The 24,574-nt window shown below is 31.9% G+C and overlaps 1 protein-coding gene across 3 annotated transcripts in view; it reads left to right on the top strand.

Annotated features, from left to right (window-relative positions):
* The window catches only part of CSMD3 (CUB and Sushi multiple domains 3), a 590,741-nt gene that overhangs the window by 241,737 nt on the left and 324,430 nt on the right, over positions 1 to 24,574 (top strand). The window contains exons 7-9 of one of the 3 annotated variants that reach the window (XM_062491342.1): positions 941 to 1,249; positions 12,601 to 12,678; positions 17,280 to 17,367. In XM_062491342.1, the coding sequence (XP_062347326.1) occupies positions 941 to 1,249; positions 12,601 to 12,678; positions 17,280 to 17,367 (475 nt within the window). The remainder of the gene's footprint in view (positions 1 to 940; positions 1,250 to 12,600; positions 12,679 to 17,279; positions 17,368 to 24,574) is intronic. The other 2 variants (XM_062491350.1, XM_062491358.1) reach the window with 2 other exon arrangements.

Here is a 24,574-nt window from a genome sequence, read left to right as displayed (position 1 = left end):
AATTTCGTTATTCATTACCCAGTCATTTATTCGTTCCAGTCAAGATGGAGTTTCTACTGTGTTAAGATGTTCTAAATGCTCACAGGTGAGAGACTTGGCTTCCAAGCATTTGCAACCAAATATTGGGGATGGGGAAAGATGAAAATGTTAATAAAATATTTAAAAATCAGCTATATATTTTAAACACTAGAGAACTTGAAAGTGCTAACAATATTTTCACAACCAGGGCATGGACAATTTTTTTAGCTTATCAAACATTTTGTGTTTGAGGGTTTTAGTAAAATAATCTGGTCTATTACAGAAATCAGAGAGCAGAAAGAGAATTACATATGAAGCCTTTTTACAATCTTAAGTATAACTAATAATGCTGACAAGTTTGTTTAAATGTGCACCTTCTATTATTCATCTACACTTGGCCTCATGTCAAGTCTAAATGGGCTTTTAGAGCCCTGTCAAGCTTTGATGAAAAGAATGAGCATATCTGGCAGCGTTATTAGCAGCTGGAGTATGGCAGATTTTTCTGCTGCTTAGGTTGCTGTATAATGTTGCCATTTCACTCCTCAACAGGATGAAACCACTTTTCTAAGTGTGGGGACCCTATTAAGGGTACAGCTGTATATTTTGCTCTAGCCATGCTGATTTCAGGACTGAATGTGCAGGGGTGGAAATTATGTGTTGTCATTATGACTGGCAAAAAAAATCAAGTTTTGAGGACATTTCAAACTTAATATGTATTACCACTATTTTTACAAAATGTTCACTAGCATTAAACAATGTTCTGATTGCTTCAATTTTTTAAATAAAGCCTGTTGACTTTCCTCTTTCCATGTCAGTTGTCTTTACTATGTTAAACAGAGGGAAATTTAATTTTTTTAGATTGATCAAGAAAACACAATTCAAAAGAAAAAGTTAGCATCCAGTACTACTGTGTGTCCCACAGGTTCTTCTACTTTCATCAAAACTGCCTCCACTGGTGAGTTAGAGGAGCATATTGCAGCCACTACTGGTGCCATTACTGTTGCTAGCACATCTGCTGATGTTGCTGTATCCAGTGCAGTGACCACCTGTAGACAATCTGCTGAAGAACAACGAGTACAAGCTATGAATAAAAGAAAGTCAGTTCTGGAGTCGGCCACATACAAGGAAACACTCTCTCTTCATCAAGCAAATTTACAAAGCACAAGAAGACGACCAAGAAATGCTGAACAGATAGAGAGAACTAAAGAACTTGCAGTTGTTACTCATAGAGGTATTGGATATTATTTTACTTGTGCCCATGTAGTTATGAAAAAAAATGTGTATAAATTAAAAATTAAAGTTCAGGTGTCCATTTAGGAAATGTAATTGAACCAAAAGGGTAAAGGATTAAATCTGTCTAAATTTGAGTTCTAGTAAGGCAGTCAGATGAAAAAAATGAAATTAGTAATCATATTGCCTTGGTTATTTAAATTGATTTGATCTATATAAAGACAAAGTGTACATATAAGGAATTTTCTTTTGATGTGACTTTATGGTTTGCATCATTATATTGCACAATAAAACCTAGTTTGAGAAACATCTGATGAAAGTTTAGAGAATTGAGATTAGAATATTAATCTATTCTGCATATGTGATTGGATATAATTAAGAATAGCATTAAAAATGTACTTTATAAATAGCTGCTGTTCTAAACTAGTAGGTGATGCAGTTGTACTCATTTCCCATCTGTTTAAATCCTCAGCAAAATTTTTGGTTTTTAAAACATCTGTACATATTCATTCTATCAAACATGAAATCTATTATCAAAGCAACATTTAGAACGCTAGGGAATCCAACAAATATTAAAGTGTTTAAACTAAAGTTCTCATATATTTCTATACTGATATGGTGTGTGTTAAAAAGTAAATGTCTGTATCTGAAACATGAAGCTGACAAAAAGTAATGCTGGAATGTCTTAATTTAACCAGCAGATATTCAGAAAAAAATGTCTGTGGTGTGTTTTTACACATACACAATTTCAGAAAAGGATCAGCTTAATTTTACAGGCTTATGTTGAACACCATTTACTTGACATTTTGAATTTTTACTATGTGTCTCATGGTAATCAGTTGTACATTAAAAATGTATAAACACAAAAATATTGATGAGAAGCACCTTTTATAGCCAAAGCAATTTGTAGAAATCTCATTATATGATTGATATTTTGTAAAGGCAGTTTTATTTGGATTCTGTGTTTTCTTACCAGATAGTCACCTGGTATAAGTTAATGTAGCTTGATTTACTGACACCTTTTGAAAAGGAGAGCTCCAGTTCTTCAGAATTTTAAAATGCATAATTAAACAGAATAAATGAAAAACAAACATTTGGTTTGCATATGAAATAGAAATAATTAAATAGACATTTATGTTTCATTTGTATTCATTTCAGTGGAGAGCTGAAGTATTTTCTGGTTATTGAATGATATAAATTATTCAACAGTTTGGTTTGCACTGGTTGTGTGGCTGTGCACTCACTTCAGAATGTCTTTGGTCAAGTAAAAAAAATAAACACGCTTATTTTCAATTTTGAGGGAGCATATGAGTATCGGTAATAATAGCTTCCAATTTAAAGATGTAAGAACGTACTACTTTGGCAGCTAAATATGTCAGTAATTGTGACACACTATATATAGCTTTTTCCCATTTCCTCTTTGGAATCATTACACTGCAGTGTCCTCTCCAATGTTGTTTCAGTGTTCCTTTCTTCTCTGGCCTATTCTTTAATACAAGATATAGGTACAGCATGTACTTCTAAATTATTTTATTAAAACAAGCTGCTAAACACTAGATTATGAAAAAAGGAGAATAATTTAGACCCCAAAATAGTGCTAAAATAATGTTATGGTGCTAATTTTTCACATATTAAAATAGTACTACAGGTACCCAAAGGTAAGACAACTCACATCCAAGTGAAATCAGACTTGTATACACCTCAGTGGAGAAGAAGGGCCACACTTAGTTCAGGGTGCATTTTATTCCCTCATGCAACATTGAAAGGCTTGATTTTGCTAGCAATCATTAAACAAAAACTTTCAAATTTTTTACTGTGTCTGATACTCATGGAACAGTATATGTGTGCATGCTATTAAAGGGATATTCCTATATTGAGTAAAAATTTACCATCTTTTACTCAGCAAACACCAATATTTAATAATAGCTATTAAAACATATTGAACAACCTTAAACAAATAACCTATCATTTTCTTCCATGAAATATTCCCTACCAAAAAGACACAAGCATATTCTGAATGAATTTTTGTGAGATAGTTGCTATTTGACTTGAAGAAATTTTTATCGTGGAGGGATGTTCCAGAGGAATTTCTATAGTATCCTGTAGGTTACTACTGAAGTATTTTAACCTCTCTTTGACAATGTATTATGCACAGAAGTTTAAAGACTCTGCATATTAAGTAACCATGGAATTACATAAGACCTACTTAAGTATTTGATACTAATTTATTTTTAAATTAGCTCTCTATTTAATAGCTATTAAAAATCTGCTTTTACTTTGGAAATGCTTTTTTTTTGCTGTGCTATAGATTGTAATTTAAAAATTATACTCCCAAATTATGCAAATTAATTCATAATTGAGAAGACAATTATATGAATATAATTACTAAAACTTACTATATGAATGTGTGAATATTTTAAATTGTAAAATATTTATTGCACATATAGACCTAACTGTAGGGTTTTTTGAGAATATTACTAGTAAGACCCAAATAGTGCAGTTTTATGATACGTTGGCAAAATCATAACTGCAGAAAAAGAGTGGTACTGTTGGCCTTCCATAGGATTGTTCTGTGAATAAGGTGTTTCAGAATGAGTAGACAATAACATTATAATTTTGTTTTGCAAAAGTTTGCATGAACGAGATGTATAGAGAGAACTAGATTTTTTTATATACTCAAAATTCAACTTCTAGGTGTAAATTACTGTACTACATATACTAGCTGGACCTCAACAATAATTTAAATTGGATCAAAGGCTGACTGATTAATATCTTCTCTAAGCTTACTAACTGAAAAAAAATGGAACCTTACGTGCATTTGGTGAAATACTTTTCTTAAAGGTAGGGAAGTACAAGCATTATTTTATAAGGCAATAGCGAGATCTCTTGGGGAAAATTGTACATGATTATAGTTTCTTCATCAACAAGAATTCAGACTAAATTAGATAAATAAAGGTACTAAAATGGTGATCATCCCACCTTACAAAATAAAATGTAAGGCAGAATGAAAGCATAAATTTTGAAGTGAATGTCAGTATGTAGAGAACTTAAGGACAAGTTAGTATATGATATGTAAATACTTTTATGAGGGAGATAAGCAAGAAGAGTTCTTGTGAAACCTTGTAGAAGGAGAGAATAGATGAAGGATGAGAAGTTTCCTTTCGAGCTGCACCTTGACAGGCTATTGAGCAATATATTTAGATAGGATAACTGGAAGTGAAAAACAGCATCTTTTGGCTCCTTAGTTCGAATGAAACCAAGTGGTTAAATTCAGGAAAATTTATCTCCTCAGTTTAGAAGAAGGGGGAAGGCAGGGGAGGTTGGGGAGGGTAGGAGATCCTCAAACCCTTTCAGTCAGTTTAACCTAGGAACTTCAAACGCTGTGATTTTAGTAGAAATTATTTTTGATACTACAGTCACAGTTTCGATTATGATCAATATTTTTCAGATGTGAAAACAAGAAGACAATTAAACATGATAGAAACATGACAGAAATATCATATTTCCAAGTGGGTGGTCTTGGGTTTTTTCCTGCTCAAATATTTAAGAATCGTTGGCTTCATCATAACTAAAGTAATAGGGGATAATCTGACTTTTGTTTTCTACTAGTTTTGTTTCATACAGCGAATTCAGAGTTTAGTAATGCTTCTAGTCCAATTAATTGTTCTATAGTTTATATTGACTACATACTTTACTTATTAAGACTAGATTTTTTATTTGTGTGTAGGCATAGACCATGATAGATAATTTAGAACATTTTCTTGTGGGGTTTATATAGCTTACTTTTACTGTCTAAAGATATGTTAAGAGGTATACTGCCAAATGTTAAAAGGCATTTGTACAGTGTGATGAATAATATGACTTAAATTTTGTTCAGCCCTGAAATGGTCAGGCAGTTGAGTATTGATTTTTGGTCCCTTCCAACTATCCTATTCTATTCTATTCTATTCTATTCTATTCTATTCTATTCTATTCTATTCTATTCTATTCTATTCTATTCTCAACATTCATTTTAATATGGAAATAAATGTCCATTGCAATTAAATGCCCTTGAGAAACGAATGAGTAGCAGGTGCAAACAATAAAAAAGACCTCTAGCACAGTTTTCAAGTCATAAACTAAGTTTAGAAAAAGTAAACAGTCTGAAAAAGAGATACAGTAGTTGGAGGAAAAAAACCGCTTAGCAGATTCAGGCTCAAAGAATGCCAGGAAGTTTAATGGATGACTGGCATCATCAGGCAGTTCACAAGTGTCTCAGTGTTTTCCTTAAAAAAATAATTTCAAGACAACTCTGAATTCCAAAAAAAATTTATTACTAAAATTTTCTCTTTTTAAGGAGTAGAAATGTCACTAAGCATTTCCAAATTTTGAACCATATATTCTCAGTTTGAGGAAATAGCTATGTTTTGTAAATTTTACTTGACTTTTTTTTACAAAATTTTATTTATTCTATGATTATCTGAATTCTCTATCGTTCTCTATGTTTTTAAATACTTTTTTGTAAGCTTTTATAATTTCTCTGTCCTTTCCCCTTTCTTCTCTAAGAGTACGTGCCTTATGCTTTTTGATATCTGGCTTTATGTAGTATCTTAGAAATGGCTACGAAAAAATGAATCGGAGAGAAAAAAATCTTGCTACTCTGTGTCCCTTATTAAACCAGCATTTCTTTTTCCTCCTGTCTTACAGGAGAATTTATGATTGTAGAAGACAGGAAGATTTTAAGATTTGTTACAGGAAGTTGAATCATATGCTAATAAAACTTTTGAGAACAAAAGGATGTTAAGAGAAAATGATTTATCATTAATTTTTTTTAAAGGTTGTGATAAAGGTGTGTGATAGATCATTACTTTAGAATTATCCAGTATAAAACTTCTAAGGATTTGTTAGAAAATATGTATTCACATCTCCTTTTTTTTTTTTTTTTTGAGGTTTACTTAAAGAAGAAGAAAGGTGGAGTAAAGATGGGGAGTTTGTTTGAGGAGCTATTAAATATTTTTAAGCCTAGTAGGTGATTAATGTCCATAGGACCTCAAGGATTTTTAGTTTCTCTGTTTTTGTTAGTGAAACCCAGAACTACAAGGATGGGAGTCTGAAGAAAGAAAATGTATTTGGCAGTAAGATTTCTAAGATTATGTGTATATAAGAAGATTTGTATTTGCAAAGTTTTCTTCTTAGAAAATTTCAAAAGTTTCAAGAAATAAGCATGACACAAACATAATCTAGCACTCAAACACTTAATCACTGAATTGCATTTGTTTAGTATTTCATTATACTTTTGGAAATACCCATTTAATATATGCAACAAATCACATGGATATGTTCTGTTTGGTAAATAAAATGTCAAGATTTTTATTAGACAAAAAGTGATAATAATGCCTTAAACTTCTTGATATCTTCCCATTTGGAAGGAGGAAAGGAGATAATTTTTCATCCAACAGTCAAGTCTGAAGTGATTAAAAGGAAGAAAAGGAAAAAGAAAATCAGTCATACTTATTTAAATAAATGAGTTGTGTTAATGTTTTAATTGAATTTTTGTCTTTTATAGTTCCCTGTCCATTTTTTTTATAACTTGTTTTTCCAATTCTTTTTTTTTGCTGTTCCTGCAGTTCTTAATTGTTTTTCATTACACAATCAATGTTCACTTCTATAACTGATATTTGTCTGATGTGTTGTGTCATTACTTTCTCTTGGTATTTTAGTTTTTTTTTCTTTTGACTACAAATTGTTGGTATAAATCAGATGTATTTTAGTTAGAATATAAAAAAGTAGTGCAATTATAATTTAATATTAGAATACATATATCAAATGTACTTCTTTTTAAATTATAATTTCTTTTTAAATTAGAGAAATTAGATATACATAAAATACAGAAAGAATACAGTAGAAAAACTGAATTTTGATATTTATGAATTAGTAATACAGTGCAAGAATTCAGTGTTGCATTCAGTAATGCAGTAGTTGCAGCAATTTGAAATATAAATCTTCTATACAATTTGATTTGGCCAGGGTATTTTGGAGTTTAAAGGGGAGGGACATGTGAGGAAATGGGTGGATGGGGTGGGGAGTTAATAAAAAACTAAGATCAACTCATGCAGAAAGGGAAAAATGTGTTAATATGAAAAGTGGGTGTTTCACCCCTTTGTAGTCCGTTCATCTTCTGTATGGCTCTTCACATTTAAGAAATTGTTACCTCATGCAGTTCATGCTGTACAATAACAACTGATGAATATTCATGTTCTCTAATGCTGACTTTCAAGGTGCAGAAAGGTTCTAGAAGATAATGTTACATTAGTTGGTGTGTTGGGTTATAGTGAAGTTTATTTGGGGAATCATTAGGTTTAGAGATTTTTTTTAAGTGGTGATCTCAAAGATACCTGAATATTTAACTCTTGCATTGTTAGAATTTGTAAATTCTGGGTAATTGTATCATATGTGTAGTGAATATGACATAAATGCAGGAGAAAAAAAAAATGGTAGTTGGCCTTTATGTGAGTAGAGGGTAGTTCAATGCATTTAGGCATCAGATCTACTTCTAGAGGAAATACAATAAATTAGACATATGCCAAAGATGAGCTGGGAGTATCACACACAATGTATTTGGCATATCTGCACACACTCAGCACATCCTGGAAGTCCAAAGTATACAATACTCTTGTTTCTGTTACTAGAAATTGTATGTTGTGAGTAAAATCTGCCATTATCACATATTGAAGATTTTAAATAATCAGTGAATTACTGGTTCTGCACAAGTCAAAATCAGTTCTACCTTGTATTCCAAACAAATTATTTCTACCACTTCAGAAAGCAGATGAAAATTTAATTCCTCTTTATTTCTCACATAGCTTGTCGTCTCATAGTATTATGGTTTTGCATATGTAATTTAAGTATGGCTGTATATACAATATTGAAATAATGACTTTGATGTTATCATATCTCTTAACAGGTCTGTTAGCTGAGTGATAGTGAATATAAAGAGTAGTTCCAGAGAAGGGAGGGGCTGTTTCCATTGTTATGTACAGTTACTTAAAGTAATGCAACCTGACTGCCTGCTTTGCATAGAATAGAGGTATTTTAGTCCTCAGCGTTTTAAATATTCTTTATATTTGATTTGAAAATTTACAAAAGATAGAATTGTCAAGCTGGATACTTCTGTTACATAAATGCTGTTGCATAACTGAAACAAAGACATGTATTTGTGGGTTGACAGAGTTTTAAATAAATATCCTTCACAGGGCTGTATACCCCAATGCTTCCATATCGTAGAAACAAATTTTCCTTCTTGAAAGGTTTTTTCTCATTTGGCCCTCAGGATGCACTTTTTCAATGAAGCCCGAACTGTGTCAACTGAATAATCTTCATTCAAAATGAATTTTGTTTCTAGTGTTTGAGAGCTTGCTCTACTTTAGGTTGTTATTCAAATTTTACATCAAAGTGGGTTTTTTTATATCTATGTTCAAAACTTCTTTACTTGAGGCCCTTTTTTAATGCCGTGCCTATCCTGAAATATAAAATGCTGGAGTTGTCCGACTAAATCCTCTTTTAGAAGTGTTTGTATATAGCATGTCTGCATATATTGAATACATGCAAATATGAATTTGTATAAATATACATAATTACACAGCCTTTTTATTAAAGAAGAAAAAAAGACAATATTTTAATCTTTATGTATGACTGAAACTTTGCTTGTAAGTATTAGAATCTTCATTATCTCACATGAGAGATCATTTTGGTCAAAAATTTCAAGAAAATAATTCTGAACACATTTCACTTTAAATTAGGTGCTTGAAAAGCGTTCATGTCTCTGGTGTGTCTATTGAATGAATATTAGCTCACACATCTGTAATGCAAAAGTTCTTACATAGACTTCCTTTAGTACTGGGACTATTCATATCCTTCCCTCCTTAGTACAGCATTCAGTTCCATTTTCCTTTACAGAAAATATTGGGCCTTCTAACATTAGAAAAAGTTACAAAGAGTGAGAGGGAGAGAAAGGTGGAGCTCTTCAGCCTGAAGCAGTGAAGGCTTTGTGGAGACTTTGGAGCACCTTCAGTTACCTAAGGAGGACCTACAAGAGAGGTCCTTTTAGATGGACGTGTAGTGATAGGACAAGGGGGATGGCTTTAAGGTTGAGTTGGGTAGGTTTAGATTACATATTAAGAAGTTCTTTACCATGAGGGTGGTGAGGTGCTTGAACAGGTAGATGGCAATGGATGATCCATAGGTCCCTTCCAACCCAAAGCATTCTATAATTCTAGAATAGTATTTGTGTATTTGTATTAAGGTGACTTCAACTAGGAAAGAAGCATGAGCAGTATTGAGCAGAAATCCCAAGGTGGATGCCTAAATTATTTTCAGGGCTTTGACACAGTCTCTGATTTGATTTCACAGAGTTCTGATGTTACTCTTTATGCTTCATCCAGTCATGTGAGCACAACTTGATTCAGGATTGTCAGAGATTTATTCACACAGGTGATGTGCACCTGTGTTCCTTCTCCTCTAAAAATAAACAATACAAATAAACAAACGTGCTGTCTTTATCTATAAATTTAAGACCAAGCAATTAACTAACCTAGAAGCCATATGTATTTAAAGTAGTATCAAAAGAAAATATGTAGGCCCCTCCTTGCATTATAACACTGGAAAAATAGTTATGTCATATAGGTTTTTATAAATTTGGATTATTTTTACAATATACTTTTGTCTTATCACTACCTTCCTATTATATTTGTATGTCTCCACAGGAATATTTTACCTTGTTGGTGTAAACTATTTTCTTGGCTCTTGACTGTTCACATATATGAGAACATACTAATCTGACCGTATTTAAATATTTGTACCATTATTGCATCTAAACATTTTTTTCTTGAGAGAAATGGGCATGTAAACTCATCTCATGCAAAAATAGGTATCTTAAAACCAGATTAACTGATCTCTTAGAGTGTCTGCTTTATTTTGTGGGTGGACTTAGATGTGTACAACTACACAGTTAGCTGGCATGAATCCATCCTCTGAAACTTCTGAAAAGTGAAATCTACTTTCAGTACTTACGGTCATGTGTTTGACATACAAAATAATCCTTATTTTGCCAAGTATCAAATCATCTATTTATTGGGTAGGAGATGTTTTTAATGACTGTGGGATTATTTTTATGTATGCTCATGCATTTGCAGCCCAACACATAGTTTAGTGTTGGCATGTTTACCATACAAATGTCTATAATTACTACTTCACAGTAAACCTTTACTGTTCAGTAAATCAACATACGAACTCCAGTTAAGAGTAAAATTCTTCTCTTGTAAAGGTTCTTTAGAAAACTGGAATTGCTTGCTTTCCTAGTGGAATTTAATAGTCTTGGCAAAAATGATGCAAAAATCTTTGGCTGATTTCACTGTGGTCACCAAGGCACTCTTTCAGTTCCACCTTAGATCTTGTGAACACTTCTTGTGTACATGAACTAGGGATATGTCATTTATATGCTTCAGAATGAGTCGAAATAAATGAAAAAAGAAATACAAGACAGTGTTCCTTGTCAAGTGTGTTGTTTTGATGACTTCTGAAAATAAAAGACAAACGTGTTCTTAATGAGAATATTTAAACCCATTCCAGCACCTGAGATAAAATATTCAATCACTCCCATCTTGCTTAGATGCTGGAAGAATAACTAAGCCTGTCTTCTGATTGATGAGGAGTTATTTTAGACTGATCCTCAAAGGAAGTCAAAAGAGGGTTAGAGCTATAGACTAACGTCCCTATTTACATAGGAAAAACATTTTTAAAAGCTCAGAAAAATGACAAGAGAGCATTACTGTTATTCCAGTATTGCTCTGCTGAATCAAGGCAGAGTTCTTGGGTCTATTATTTCCACTGAGGATAGAATTGCTTATGGACTTCAACTAACTTGGAGAGGGGGAGGGGCTTCTCCTATTAAGAGTAAAATACCCCAAAATCTAGTACTTCACTGTAACATATATGTTTCACTTCTGCAAATAACGTATTTCCCAGAACCATTATCAATGTTCATACGTTACATTATAATAACACACAGGTAAATTTACATGTTGCCTTTTGAGATAATAGTCTTTCTGCATTCATAAGGAAATACAGTCTCTTCAATCAGAAGTGTAAAAATATTATTAAGCCATCCTGTATTTATCCTATAAATTGTCTTTCTTTGTAGTATGCTTTCTTCTGAATCTGGTTCTGCTCTTGTGCTTAGTAGTGATATTTTATTTATAAAAAGATATCAATAATATTTTGCTACTGTGATACTTATGCCTAATGTAAAGGTTCTTTGAATATCCCTTGGTTTTCTGTAAAAAGTATTTTATGAGGTAAAGTGTATCTACTTATGTTAAGTTCTCCTAGACTTAGCTCCTTTAATATATGCTGTCTTTGTCAGCAATATTTGCTTGTAGCCAAGATAGAACATCTTCTTCTATATAGTTTTTAAAAAAATATATAGCAGCTGTAGGTGCTATAAAGCCAATTAAGTATATTGTACCTAAAGTCAACTTATACTTAAAATTTAGAATTTTTAAAGCAGGTCCATTTTAATATATAATTCACTGCTCACAGGCCAAGCTTATTAGAGATGATGAACTCAGTTTAATGACTGAAAAGGAAAGGTTCTTGTAGCGTGTTTGCCTATTCTTGCTGATATTTTTTATATATGCAAAGTTTTGAGTTTATTCTCTTTTTATTAGCTGTTTTCTTTCCAAGACATTTTGAGGCCACAAGGTTTGCCTGGATTAACTGTCTATATCATAAATCCAGCCCACAAGAGTGACTTTTACAAAAACAGGTAGCTCTGGACTTAGTGGAGAGATGGGAGACAGCTACCTTCCATATCACATCCTCAAAATAACATTTGTCAAGCTAGAAGGAAGACCAGCTGCAGAACCAAAAGCAGAACAGCAGAACTGTATTTTATTTTCTACATTGAAACACCTTTTTTCTTCTTCTTTTTTTTTCCTCAACACAGAAGAAACAGACAATGTAGAGCAAACATATTAATAATTCTTTTTATTTTCCAAGTTCCATGAATGTGTGACAATGTTTTACACAGTTATGTGGTGCATGGAAATAAACACTTTTGGCCATATTTTTCATTTTTTTTTAATTAGTTATGCAGGAGAAACATTAAGTTGCAAATACCATTTATTTCCTTTGTCAGGTATACAAATCGGTCTCAATATTTATTTTTACAAATCGTTTCACACCAAGTTACAAAATTTGAACTTTTGAGATAGCCAGTATTCTAATTTGTATATTATTCCATGATAAAATTTGTCAAATGAAGTATTTTAGATTGTATTGCCTGATACATGTTTTTGTTTTTTGTTTTTTAACTAGTGAAAAAGGCCATAGATTTTAAATCTAGAGGATTTAAATTGTTTCCAGGGAAAGACAACAGCAACAAGTTTTCTATCTGTGAGTGTACTCCTTTTTTGTTACCTTTTTCTAGTGCAAGAGTGAAGTTTGTGGTGTGCTTTTTGTGTGTAATTATTTATGTATTCTGATGATAGAACTGGTTTCTCCAGTCTGCATGGTGAATTTTTAAGTATGGTTCTATTCTAAAGACAGCCTTTCTATAAATCTGGCATTGAGAAGGACAATATTTTTACAGTAGTTTCACAATAAATTTATAGTATTTGCAAGGAAACAAATATTCAGCCTTCTAGGTGTCAGCTGTAAATTTAGGTGTGAGTAAGAGATCAATTTTCTTTTTTATTTGAACATTAGTAGTAGCATCAAATTCTGTGCAAACTAAAGCGCATCCTCATTGACAACTGCACAACCACATATGAGATCACTTTTTGAAATGTTTAAAATTCATTAAGTTTGACATCTTAACTGATTAACTAGGCATAGATTTAAAAATTCTGGAGATGCTTGGCACCTACAATTTTAGTTACAGAAATTAGAAACTCTAAGTGCTTGACATGTCAGTTCAACAATTCCTGATTAAATAATGAGGAGTCAGGCAATTTTTTGGCACAAATTAAATAGGTTTGTCTCTAAATGTATTAACAGGATACTTTTGAAACAAAGTGCCACTTTTGTAGAGGCCTTTTTGGATTAGAACCACATTTTAAATATTTAGAAGTAAATAAAATGTTCTAAATGTTTAGCATATGTTGGATTACACTACATTTCATTATTCTCCACAGGACTGAAAGGACTTGCTTCTGAAGTTCCCTAGGTTGGGCATATTTGCACTAATTTTTTGTTTAAAGTATCAGTGACAGATTCAGTTTCCAGAACTCAGCAGGACATATTAGCATACATTTTAATTTTTGGTGGTAGATGTTAAACTCTCAAGGTTTTATTTTTTAGACAAAGATGTCTCCAAGGAGCACGAACCTTTAGCATTCACCAAGTCAGAAAAATAAAGCAAAACAGACTTCTATTCAATTTTTGTAATGTCATGTATTGCCATTATTAAACTTCTCTGTAAACTGCATCACCTAAATAGTTTTGTAAGATATTTCTGGTTTACTTGAAAATTTTATCAAGATATTTTAAAAATATATATTTTTATACCTATTGGGTGAATGGAAAACAGACTGATTATGCAGAAGTAATAGTGAGATAATTACAGAAGTGTTTATGAAGTACATCACTGAGGTCTCTAATGGCCCATCTGTGATTCTGTAGTTACAAATAATAATGCAATAATAATACAATAAATGATAAAATATATTATTTTGCACTAATCATTACATTTTCTACTATATAAACTTTAATAGGAGTTCCATATTTATAATCAAGTACCAGATATTCATGATATACAAAGCAGATTGCTATGAAATTAGTGATGAAATTTATCAACATATTTTTTAAGGTCTTTAGATACTTTCATATGTTAAGATATTCTATGTGAAGTTGGAAACTTCTTTATCTTTTTTACTGATTATGCAGAATAGATTACATATATGAGTCAATAATAAGTGAAGGTGAAAACCTTGGTGATTTGTACCTTTCGTGATCATAGTCTTGTCATAAACAGATAACAGATTTTATATGGTAGTCTAGCATTTGATTCTCCACTTTGGTAGCTGAGAATGTTTAAGAGATACTATTTCATAAGAAACGTGTGTATTTGGCTGTTACCATGATAATTTTCTCAGTGAGTTTTCAGCTGGGTGTAGTGTCATTGCATTGCAATGACAGACAGGGTCCTTTGAGAAAAACAGTGACCACCATACAACTGTTAGTGAGAAAAAGGATGAGTGAATATCTATTTCACATTGTGCCTCTTATTAACTATGTCTTTAGAAATTCTGCTCTAGCATTCCCATCTGTACATCCTTTCATTATTTTACATCATTTTGGTTTTTTATTTTTTTTTACTGTATTAGTCATATAACATTCAGTAGAAATGCACAGGTGATTTGCACAAAGCTAAAAGATATTTGATATGATGATACTCTTTGAAACAAGTATGCATCAGCTTCACTTTAGAACTAACAAATTAATTAATTGGTGGATCTAATTCAATCTGGATTAGAACCGTGGAGTTTCTTGCTAACAGTTTCATGATCAGACCACGAATGAATGCTTTCCCTAGATGCATATAAATTACTACAGGAAACCCTTCAAGTGCTTATTGTACATAGGCATCTGGGGTGTAAAAAAAAAAAATAAAATAAAAAAAATATATATATAGATGGACAGATATCTGAGGAATTCCATAGGGCTACAGACTGAACAGTCAAGCATTATGTCTATAAAAGAAGCATCAATAAAAAAATCCTAATTTGTGAAATTACTTTTCACTATGTACTTAACATAAACTGAAATGGGTTTAAGACTGTGTAAATGTATTTTGGAATTGGGATAAAATCAGAAATCAATATCTACCTATAACAATTTCCTTTGCATTTTTACTGCAATATATGTCAATTTTTAAAAAAAACTTAATTATTTCATTGATTTTCTTTAACATAAGACTTTATATTTTTGTTTATGAATATTTATAATTCCATATATTATAATTTCAAATTATATTCTGTAGAGTATTTCTAGGAATGAAACCTTATACAGAAGGTGTCAAAAACCAATAGGATTTTCAAGCTACCATTTCTGGTAGAAATCAAAGTGTATAATAGTTCTTGTGTCTTGCAATCTGGAAGAATATTCCTTTTATATTAATATTGGCTCTATTACCTGTGTATGGGGAAAAATAATGTACAAAAATAAAATAATTATTTGAAATATTAAAACATGAACTATAATAAATAGAAGTAATATTGTTTAAACACTATTTTAATTTTTTTTTCTGTAAAAATTTCTTCTGTGAGCATTGGTATACAATGCATGGCCAAATGGCACCATTATAAATTCTATAATGTTATTATCAGACATCATGAATAATTTTTTTAACTATAGTTTCAACATATGTTTAATGTCAGAAAACTTTGCATGTCTTTCATATATACACAGGCTACTTTTGATGATTCTGAGTTTCTCACGTCTCATAATGAAACACCAAATATTTGAAAGAGAGAGTTAATTCTACATGCTTATCCAACAAGATGGCTTTGTTAAATGCAATCTATAGAATTGTAGTTGTCAGAGAAAAATATATATATCTCAGTGCTAGCACGAATAAGGGTTTCTGTAGCTAGTATGATTTCATTGCATGTCCATCTATTGGAGGAGGAAAAGACTGAAATCTGAAACCAGGAGGAAGACTCCTCCTGGCCCAAAAGTGCCCTGAACATAGAAATCCAGATGAGCAGAGATTGCCTTGATGTGGTTTTAGAGCAAACTTTGACATGTTACAGGCGCCTTGGGACAGAGGAGAGTAAATACTGTGGTTCCAGCTGACAAGCACTGAGCTTGATAGGTTTTTTGAGCAGTGTGCTATGTTGGGATGTTTTCTGTTTAAGCCTGTACAACATTTGGATTTGGCCTTTGGCTTCCACAGGGGTACCAAACCGATTCTTCCTTTGTTTGTGTGTGTAAGAAGACAAATTTCAAGGAAGAGAAACCCCCAAGAATTCTGAATTATATTCCTTCACTCAAAGCTGCAAGTTAATGAACACCCTTTAAAAGTATAGCTAGAATCTACTTTTTTTTTTTTTAATCCAGTAGTGTGGTTACCCTAATTGTATGCAAACCCATTCCTTAAATGGAAGTTATTTTTATACTGCAAATCCATTGGTCTAGTTCATCAGTAATAAAGATGAATAAAGCTTAAAATGCTTTTCTGCTCAATACAAATAATTTGGCCTCATGTCAACTTTTATTTTTTTTATATATATTTTTCTGTCAACTCATGAATTTCTCAAGCAATAGTGGACTAACACCTTTTGCTAATTTTTCAGTTTTATGAACAGGTGGTTGAATATGCTGAGATATGGTTAGATTTTTACATATAAATTTCTGGAAAAATACAGGGAATGGTTCACAGAAAGTTTCTCTCTGAAGATCCATTTTAGTTTATTGTGAGATAAACTTATGGAAATCAGACTGGCATTTTGAGTTTAACTTCAGATATATATACATTTTCAATACTGATTAAGGATAATTCTCTCAGCAGAAGCTTATGCATTCAGATTTTATGACAATTAAAGGAGAAAAGGTCAGCAATTAGTGGAGATGACATTTATTAGTGTATGTTCAGAATAAAATCTTACAGCCTTAAACCTAATGAATATTCCTTTAAATGTTAACATTTCTAAAGAAATAATAACATTTCCATATGGATTCAATAATATTGTAAGCAAACAAAATAGCTCATTTATACATTGATTAAAAAAAAACTTGTGTTTTTTTTTTTTAAATATCAGAAAATACTTGCTTTGTTCATTACAGGGAGGACATACTTATGTATTGAAACTGGAGTTTATTTGGGTGATCATATTCAGTAGAAAATCTGTCTTAAAAGACCTAAAATGAAAAGAATATACTCTCATATTTGTTAGCTGCTTATATCTCTATTTTCTAAAAATGTTGTTATTTTATCTCTTTTTTTTTTGTTTATTTTATTTTGTTGTTGTTGTTTTTGTATTTGTTTTTTTCAGTAAATGAGGGAGGTATTAAACAGGCGTCCAATTTGTGTCCAGATCCTGGAGAACCAGAAAATGGAAAACGGATAGGCTCAGATTTTAGGTAAAACAAAATTCTACTGTTGTATTGTTTCTCTAATACTGAACTTGGAAAATGAATATGTTGAAAATGTATTACTGTTGCTGAGTAGTTTTTCAAAACTGACCTTCATAAAAGAAAGCACGCTATAATTCTGTATAAAAAACCGTAATGCAATATAGCATGTACTTAGTATGCAAAAAGATAAAATACCTACCTAGAAGAGATAATATATCTCCAAAAATCTGACAAAAAGTAGGATTTAAGGTAAGTTTTACACTATTTTCTCATGTAAATTCTGTGTAAGATTTATAAATATTGAGCATACAGAAATATTAATTCACTCTAATAGAGAAATTACATTCCCTACAGCATGTTTTTCAGGAACCCAGCAGTGTGATACATGCAGAGGTATTTCCCTACCAATGCTCACATAGGCCTATCACTCTTAATTCAAATTATTTTTAAAATTATTTTTTATGTATCCTCTTTATTCACAGCTGTCTTTTAAATTGCTTATCTTGTAAGATAAAAACTACTCTAAATGTTCTATGTTGTTTTCCCAGTCAGCTTGACTCCCAATTCCAGTATCACTAGTGGTTGTTGAGTAGAGACATACATAACAAACTTTTGAGAATATTTTGGATTAATTTTAATATCTTTTCTGAGTTTCTGATTTTTTCTCCTTTTCAATTATTGAACATTTATTTAAAAGGGCTAAAACACATATTATATATTATATTTGACATATAAAGATGCTTGACAGTATAAAAAACCCTAAAGCTATGTTCTTGTTTCAGATAATATGCTAATTTCACATTATGTTTACAAAATATAAAACATCTTAATGAAGACAGAAAAAAGACAGAAAGTGATAATTTTCAAATGAATTGGTTTCATTGCATTCAAGTTTGTGTTTTATATATTTTGCATTGTACATATCACACAGCCCACTTCTAAGCATTTGAAGATAACTCTTAGAGTAATCTGGATGTACAAAGATTTTACAAAATTATGATGCTTCATTCTTTTACATAACTTCTTGTACTTTTGTGTGCGTGTGTTTTGTCTTTTCTCTTTTTAATCAAGCAGAAGACAGGATTGAAAATTGCATTCTAAGTAGATGTGCTAGCTAGCCAACTGTTATTACAATTTCTCAATTTGTCATAATAACCTCCCTATTTCTCTACTTTTGAGAAAAGGAAAAGTTCGATGTGCCTTCAAAAACACTTTATAACTAATTTTACAAAAATGTAATTTCTAATATTAGCTCGCAAAAAAGAATAAGTATATTTTCCGAGGAATAAATATAAAAGCTGTGTTTAACCATCATGATTTATACAATCATTACTTTGGCTGGTGTTTTGTTTTTTAACTTCAAAAATACTGCTTGAGAGCAACTGCGTTTGACAGACAACCTGCCAGTTCTTTCCCAGTGTTCTCTGCAACTGATCATGGAAAGACCTCCTTACAAAGATTATTTTAGTTGAACTTACGGGAAGGCAGTACCTTGAAAAAGATGATGATGATCAGGCCCTCATCTTTCTTTTTAGACCGAAATGTTAGTATTTCAGGTAGCATTTTTTACCTGCACACTGGGATGATGTATCAGGCATTTTTATTTCAAACACATTTATGAGAAAATGAAAGGAGAAGGTATTCAAATTACTGAAAAATAGTATAGAAATATATACAAGATATACAATATATTTTTCAGTGTTTCTTTTCCCTAATTTCCCACCAATCTTAGTGACATTTTTTTTCTCTTAGATAAAGAAAAAAAAAATCCCAAAATATCTCTTTGGATTTATGCTTGTAAAGAACAACACTGGTGTACATTAGTAAAATACATACATTTAGCTCAAATTGAATACTTCATACATTGATAAAGGTCTTACACGGAACAAATGCAGACTAAACATTTTCAGCAGACTTAATAAAATTGCTTTTCAGGTTAACCTGATTGCAATTCCTGCCATTATTATAATGTTTATTCAATTGTTTCATAATCTTCCAAAGTAAGAATGTTACAAGTTATTAGTATGTTACATTTAATTAAAAAAAAATCTAGTACTATGGAAAATTCTTTCCAGGCTGGCCTATACCTGGTAGACAGAAAAATAGCACACTTTCACCTTTTCCTTCTTGAAGTCACTCTCTCTGTGATGCAAAAAAATAGCTTTACTTTAACCTTGACTCTTTTTTTCTTTTCTGAAAAGAAAGTGACAATTCCAAATACAATGCCTTCATATGAAAACACGGCATTTTGAAGAAGGGTTTAGTTCTATCTCTACTAAGATCAATCAAAATTTGATTTCTGTAAAATTTAATATATTTTTGAGAAGACCATGCTGTTGTCGCATCTCATTAGCTTTCTTCAAATGTGAAGGTGTAGGTTTGGAAGCATTATATTGCAGTTTTACTTCTGATTACAAACGCTGCCTTCTCTCAGAGCATTCAAATCCTCTTACGTGGCTCTTACACAAATTTACAAAATATCTAATTCAAGCTCGTAGAAAAACTGGAACATTCCATGACATTATTTGGGGCCTGTAATTCCATGTTTACCCTTTTGGTTATGTTTTCTAATATGAAAATTCTCCACAGCTGGTTTTTGGAGAATTAAAGCCTGTTTCTGATGCTAGATGCATATTTGAGCATACAAAGTTTTGTATGTTCAAATGAAGTCAAGAAGACTTATTTATAGCTGCCAGATTTTCCTGTACTGAGAAAAACATTCTAGTTCAGAAAGAAAACTTCCCTTCCCTAGGAGTTTCTTAAAATTTTAGACACACTAGTGATTATTCAGCTGGAATTTGCATTTTACGTTAGTCGTCATCCACTAAAATAAACAACTTTTCCAAGTATCCAGTTTTAGAATCAATGCCACTATGTAAAACTATACGATGTAATAGATAAAGAGAAAAAGTTTTCACATGGTCTTGTTTATATATATATTTTTTTTTCCTTGTGGAATAAACATATCCAGACTGAATTACCCTTGAAAAGTTGTTTTATTATGAGGCAATCATGTTCTTCCACTCCCATCTCAAAGTTCTGTCTTCATGATGTGAATGAACGAGCAAATCTCTATCCCTCTACCTCAATAGTTTGGTCCTAGGATTTAAAATGAGATTTTGATCAAATCCATATCACAAAAAAGCAGTGAATACTGTTGGACAAAAATGCTGATGTAGTCTTAAAAATAAATATTCTACTGATAGAAGGAAGAAAATTAAGATTATAATAAGGACAATTACTTTTACCAACATGTTGACTTACAGTATAACTAATGATAATATTTTCTTTCACTTTACATTATAAATTAATTCATAGTTATTTTATTTGGAAGAATGAAGTTCAGCATTAGTTTACCAGATTGACTAGAAGTTTCAGACTTGATTTTCCTTAAATCTTCTCTGAATAACTCTATCCTTCTCTGCAGATATGCAAGGTGAGCTTCTAGACCCAGAAACTTGAAGATTTCTTGTTTTTTAAAGATTAATTACAAATTATCTCTATAGTGTCAAGAAATCCCCTGAAACTGAAATTTAGTCATTGGTTTAGTTTTTTTCTGCACACAGTAAGGATTTTGCTTAGAAATTATAAATTTGGAATACTTAGATATTCTGACATTTTATCATGGAATACTAGCATTTTGCAGTAATATTTCCAAATAATGTAAAAACTGATCTGTGAAAATGTTCCTGTGGATGTTCTTAACTTGAGAGAGATGCTGTGACTTAGCTCATTTCTCATACTGTGACTCAAAGACAATAGTAGGACCTACCTGTAGCTTTCACATAAAGAAATTATGGAGTAGTAGTGTGTAGAAAGTTGCTAGGTTAAAAAAACCAAAATTCACTGTTCATAATCTTGAAAGCTTACATGTCTTTAGTTTCTTTTGCTGCATGTAGAAGAAATATTATATGTGCTGTAATACTGATTGCTTCTTTATCCTACCATAAAAAATATATGATATTGCTAAATTTACAGCTTGATAGAGATGGACTTTAAGAACTGATTTGTTATTTCTGGCTGTACATTTTCTTCTATGGCTAAAAATGATGTCCTCTCTCAAATTTGTTCATTTGCAGGCATGAACCAAACAGGTTAATACATCAGAAATATGGTTTTGATTCCTTGAACAATTGATTAATTGTCAACAATAATTTTAAAAGCATCTCAAATAATGGAGGAAAAGAACCTAAAATGACATAACTTGCTACACAAATGCCAACTATTAAAATAATACTATTCAGTATAAACTTCATATGAAGTTCAAAATTTTAAACTTGCTCCTTCTCATGCTTTAGAGATTCTATACATAATTTTGGATTTGTTAATGTTTTTAGTTTTTGTTGCTTAAAGAGGAGTCCCAAATTCGAGACAAATGATCAAAACTATAAAAACAGATACAAAATTAAATATTTTTCAATTTTGAATACTAACTTCCTTATTTAAAATTTATTCATATAAATATGAATGAATATTTTTAATTTTTATTAATAAAATATATATCCTAAGTTTGGGGGATTTTATAAAAATGCAAACCTAATGGCAATCACCTTTTGTCCGATTAGAAACAGAAATTTGCAGACAAAGTTACTGAGAGACACGTCAAGCATTCATTTTTGGGGTTATGGACTGCCTAAGCACATTATGTTATATATGCAAAAGCTTTGCATTAATTCAGGACAAATTAAGAAGTTTATATGAGTCATAGAAATATTGATTGGAAGGGTCCTTCAGAGGGCATCCAGTCCATCCTCCTGCCCAAAGCAGGACTAGTCAGATCAGCTGTGGCTTTGTTTAGCTAATCCTGAAAACTCCCAAGATTAAAGATTTCACAAGAGTTTGAGTATGCTGTTCCAGCTCTGCCCTCCTTTATTGAAGGAAATTTCTTGTAAAGTAAAATCTGAATCTTCTAAATTGCCCCTTGTATATTATCTGGCATATTTAGAAATTTGGCTTCATTATCTTTGTAATGGCTCCTGAAATCATTATGGCCTGCTGTTAGATGGTACCTAAGCTTTCTCTTTGTCAGACTAATTAAGCCTATCTGCCTTAACTTTTTACTGTAGGTCATGTGCTTTAGGCCTCTGACTAATCTCTGAACTCTTGAGTTTTTACCAATCTCTCTCTTGAAGTGGGAGGCAAAACATTGAGCTTAATATTGCAGACACAGCTTCACCAGCTGAGTAACAATTTCACTTGATCCACTTCTAGTATTGTTAAGTATAGTGCAGAACATTGTACCTCTACTTGAGTTTTGTGAGGTTTTTGTTTTCCCAGTACTGGACTTTGTCAGGCTTCTGGACTGAAGATCTGCTCTTCAGTGTGTCAGCTACTTTTCCTACTTTAGTTTGCTCCGTAAGTATATGGATCCATAAATTCTGTCTCCCCATCAAGGCTGAGGATGAAAATATTGCACAGCATCAGACCTTATGTTGATTTCCTAATGCTCAGATTATTATTGTCCACCAGCTGAATATAAAGCGATTAATTCCTACTTTTTAAGCACAGCTATCAGGCCGATTTTGAATATATACCTATTTAGTATGTATTTTGTCAGCTCTCAAAACACACTGCTCTCAGAAATGTTGCAGATGTTGAGCACTGCTACACTGAGCACTGCTGCATCTATCACTGGGCCATGTAACCAGTCATTACATCATAGAAGACAATCAAGTTAATCAAATATAATTCAGCCTTGGTAAATTTGTGTACATGCTTTTGGTTTCCAGTTCATACTTTACTAGAGCACATGTTCATTCCAGAGATCAATGTAAAATTCTAGCATCTCCTTGCCCTTATCAAATGTTCATGTACTGTTATCCTTTCTACAATCAGTCAGAACATCTCATCATAGTTTTTCAGAGATGATACCCACCTTGCACAGGCTCAGTCAGATTTTTCAGCAGCCTTTAGTGAAAGCTATCTTCCTGCCTGCCCTTGAATACAGTAGCGTCCTTTTACCTGTTGTTTCCCAGTATTGGCTGCCCCTCTCCACAAATCATGTTGGTACATACAGATACCTAGGAGACATCTGCTGTAGAAGTTGATGCAGAAAAGGCATTTAGTGCTTCTGCCTCTTCTATATTGGTTTTCAGCACCACAAGATTGCTTCATCCATTTACAAATGAATCCACATTGTGTATGAATTTGCTTTTATGACTAATATACCCAAAGAAGCTTTTTTGCTTACCAGTCTTAGCTGTAGCAACGGTGTCATTCAAAAAGTCTAACTTAGTCACCCAGGGACTACTAAATTAAATTAGTAGATCCAGTTCAGAAGGTTCATTAATGATCAGAAGATGCACTATATATATTTACTGTATTCTAAAGAGTTTCTCTGAGCATTTTTTTCATCACTTTCAGTGTTAGCATACTGAATTAAATGGCCATTGACTGCACCCACAGATAATTTTTTTCATTAATATATTCTGCTTCTGAATTTTTTTTTGAGATTTTCATACTATCCTTGAGATTTTTCTCAATGACATGATGTCTATCTATATTGTATACAACAATGAAGATATCAACATAGCTATACAACATAGCTATATCATGCTTCAGTTCTCTTGAGACTTACAAAGCAGAAATAGTCTACTCACACTTTTACGGGGCTTCATGTGGTAAGCAGTTTGGATCAAACGTAAGTCAAGAAATCAAACTGTCCTTTTTTTTCCCCCACCATTTTTGGTCATTTGTTCCCACAATCTGTTTTTGGACTACTCTGCCAGTTTTCTATAAAATAATAGCTGCCCACAGTTCAGAGGTTCCCCTAAAACCAGCTTCCATGATCTGATTTTCTTACTCCAAAAATTTTAGCTTGTAAAATACTAGAAGGCTGAAATCAGATCTCTCACATGTCCTCCTAGAGTACTTCTGCATATGTAATAGATGTAATCAATTTTATCCTATCAAGGATCTCTGTCCTATAACACAATCCTTCCATCATTTGAGATAGTGTCAAAAAAAACCCCAGAAACCAAAAACAAATTAAAAAACCTCAAAAGACCAAAAACAGCAACAAAAAAAACTCTACTGAAATTGTTGTTATTTCCTGGTTATTTACACATTCTTTTTGAATCTTCATCATATTCACCTCATGTGCCTCATGAACCCTCCAATGGAGGGAAATCACATTTTACCCTTTTGTACTCAAGTTATCAAACTTTTTTTAGAGAAAGATGAATTTCTAACTGAATTCTTTTAGGTCACAGAT

This window comes from Cinclus cinclus, chromosome 1 (genome assembly GCF_963662255.1).
Source record: "Cinclus cinclus chromosome 1, bCinCin1.1, whole genome shotgun sequence".
Classification (NCBI taxonomy): domain Eukaryota; kingdom Metazoa; phylum Chordata; class Aves; order Passeriformes; family Cinclidae; genus Cinclus; species Cinclus cinclus.
This window is presented reverse-complemented; position numbering and strand designations above follow the sequence as displayed.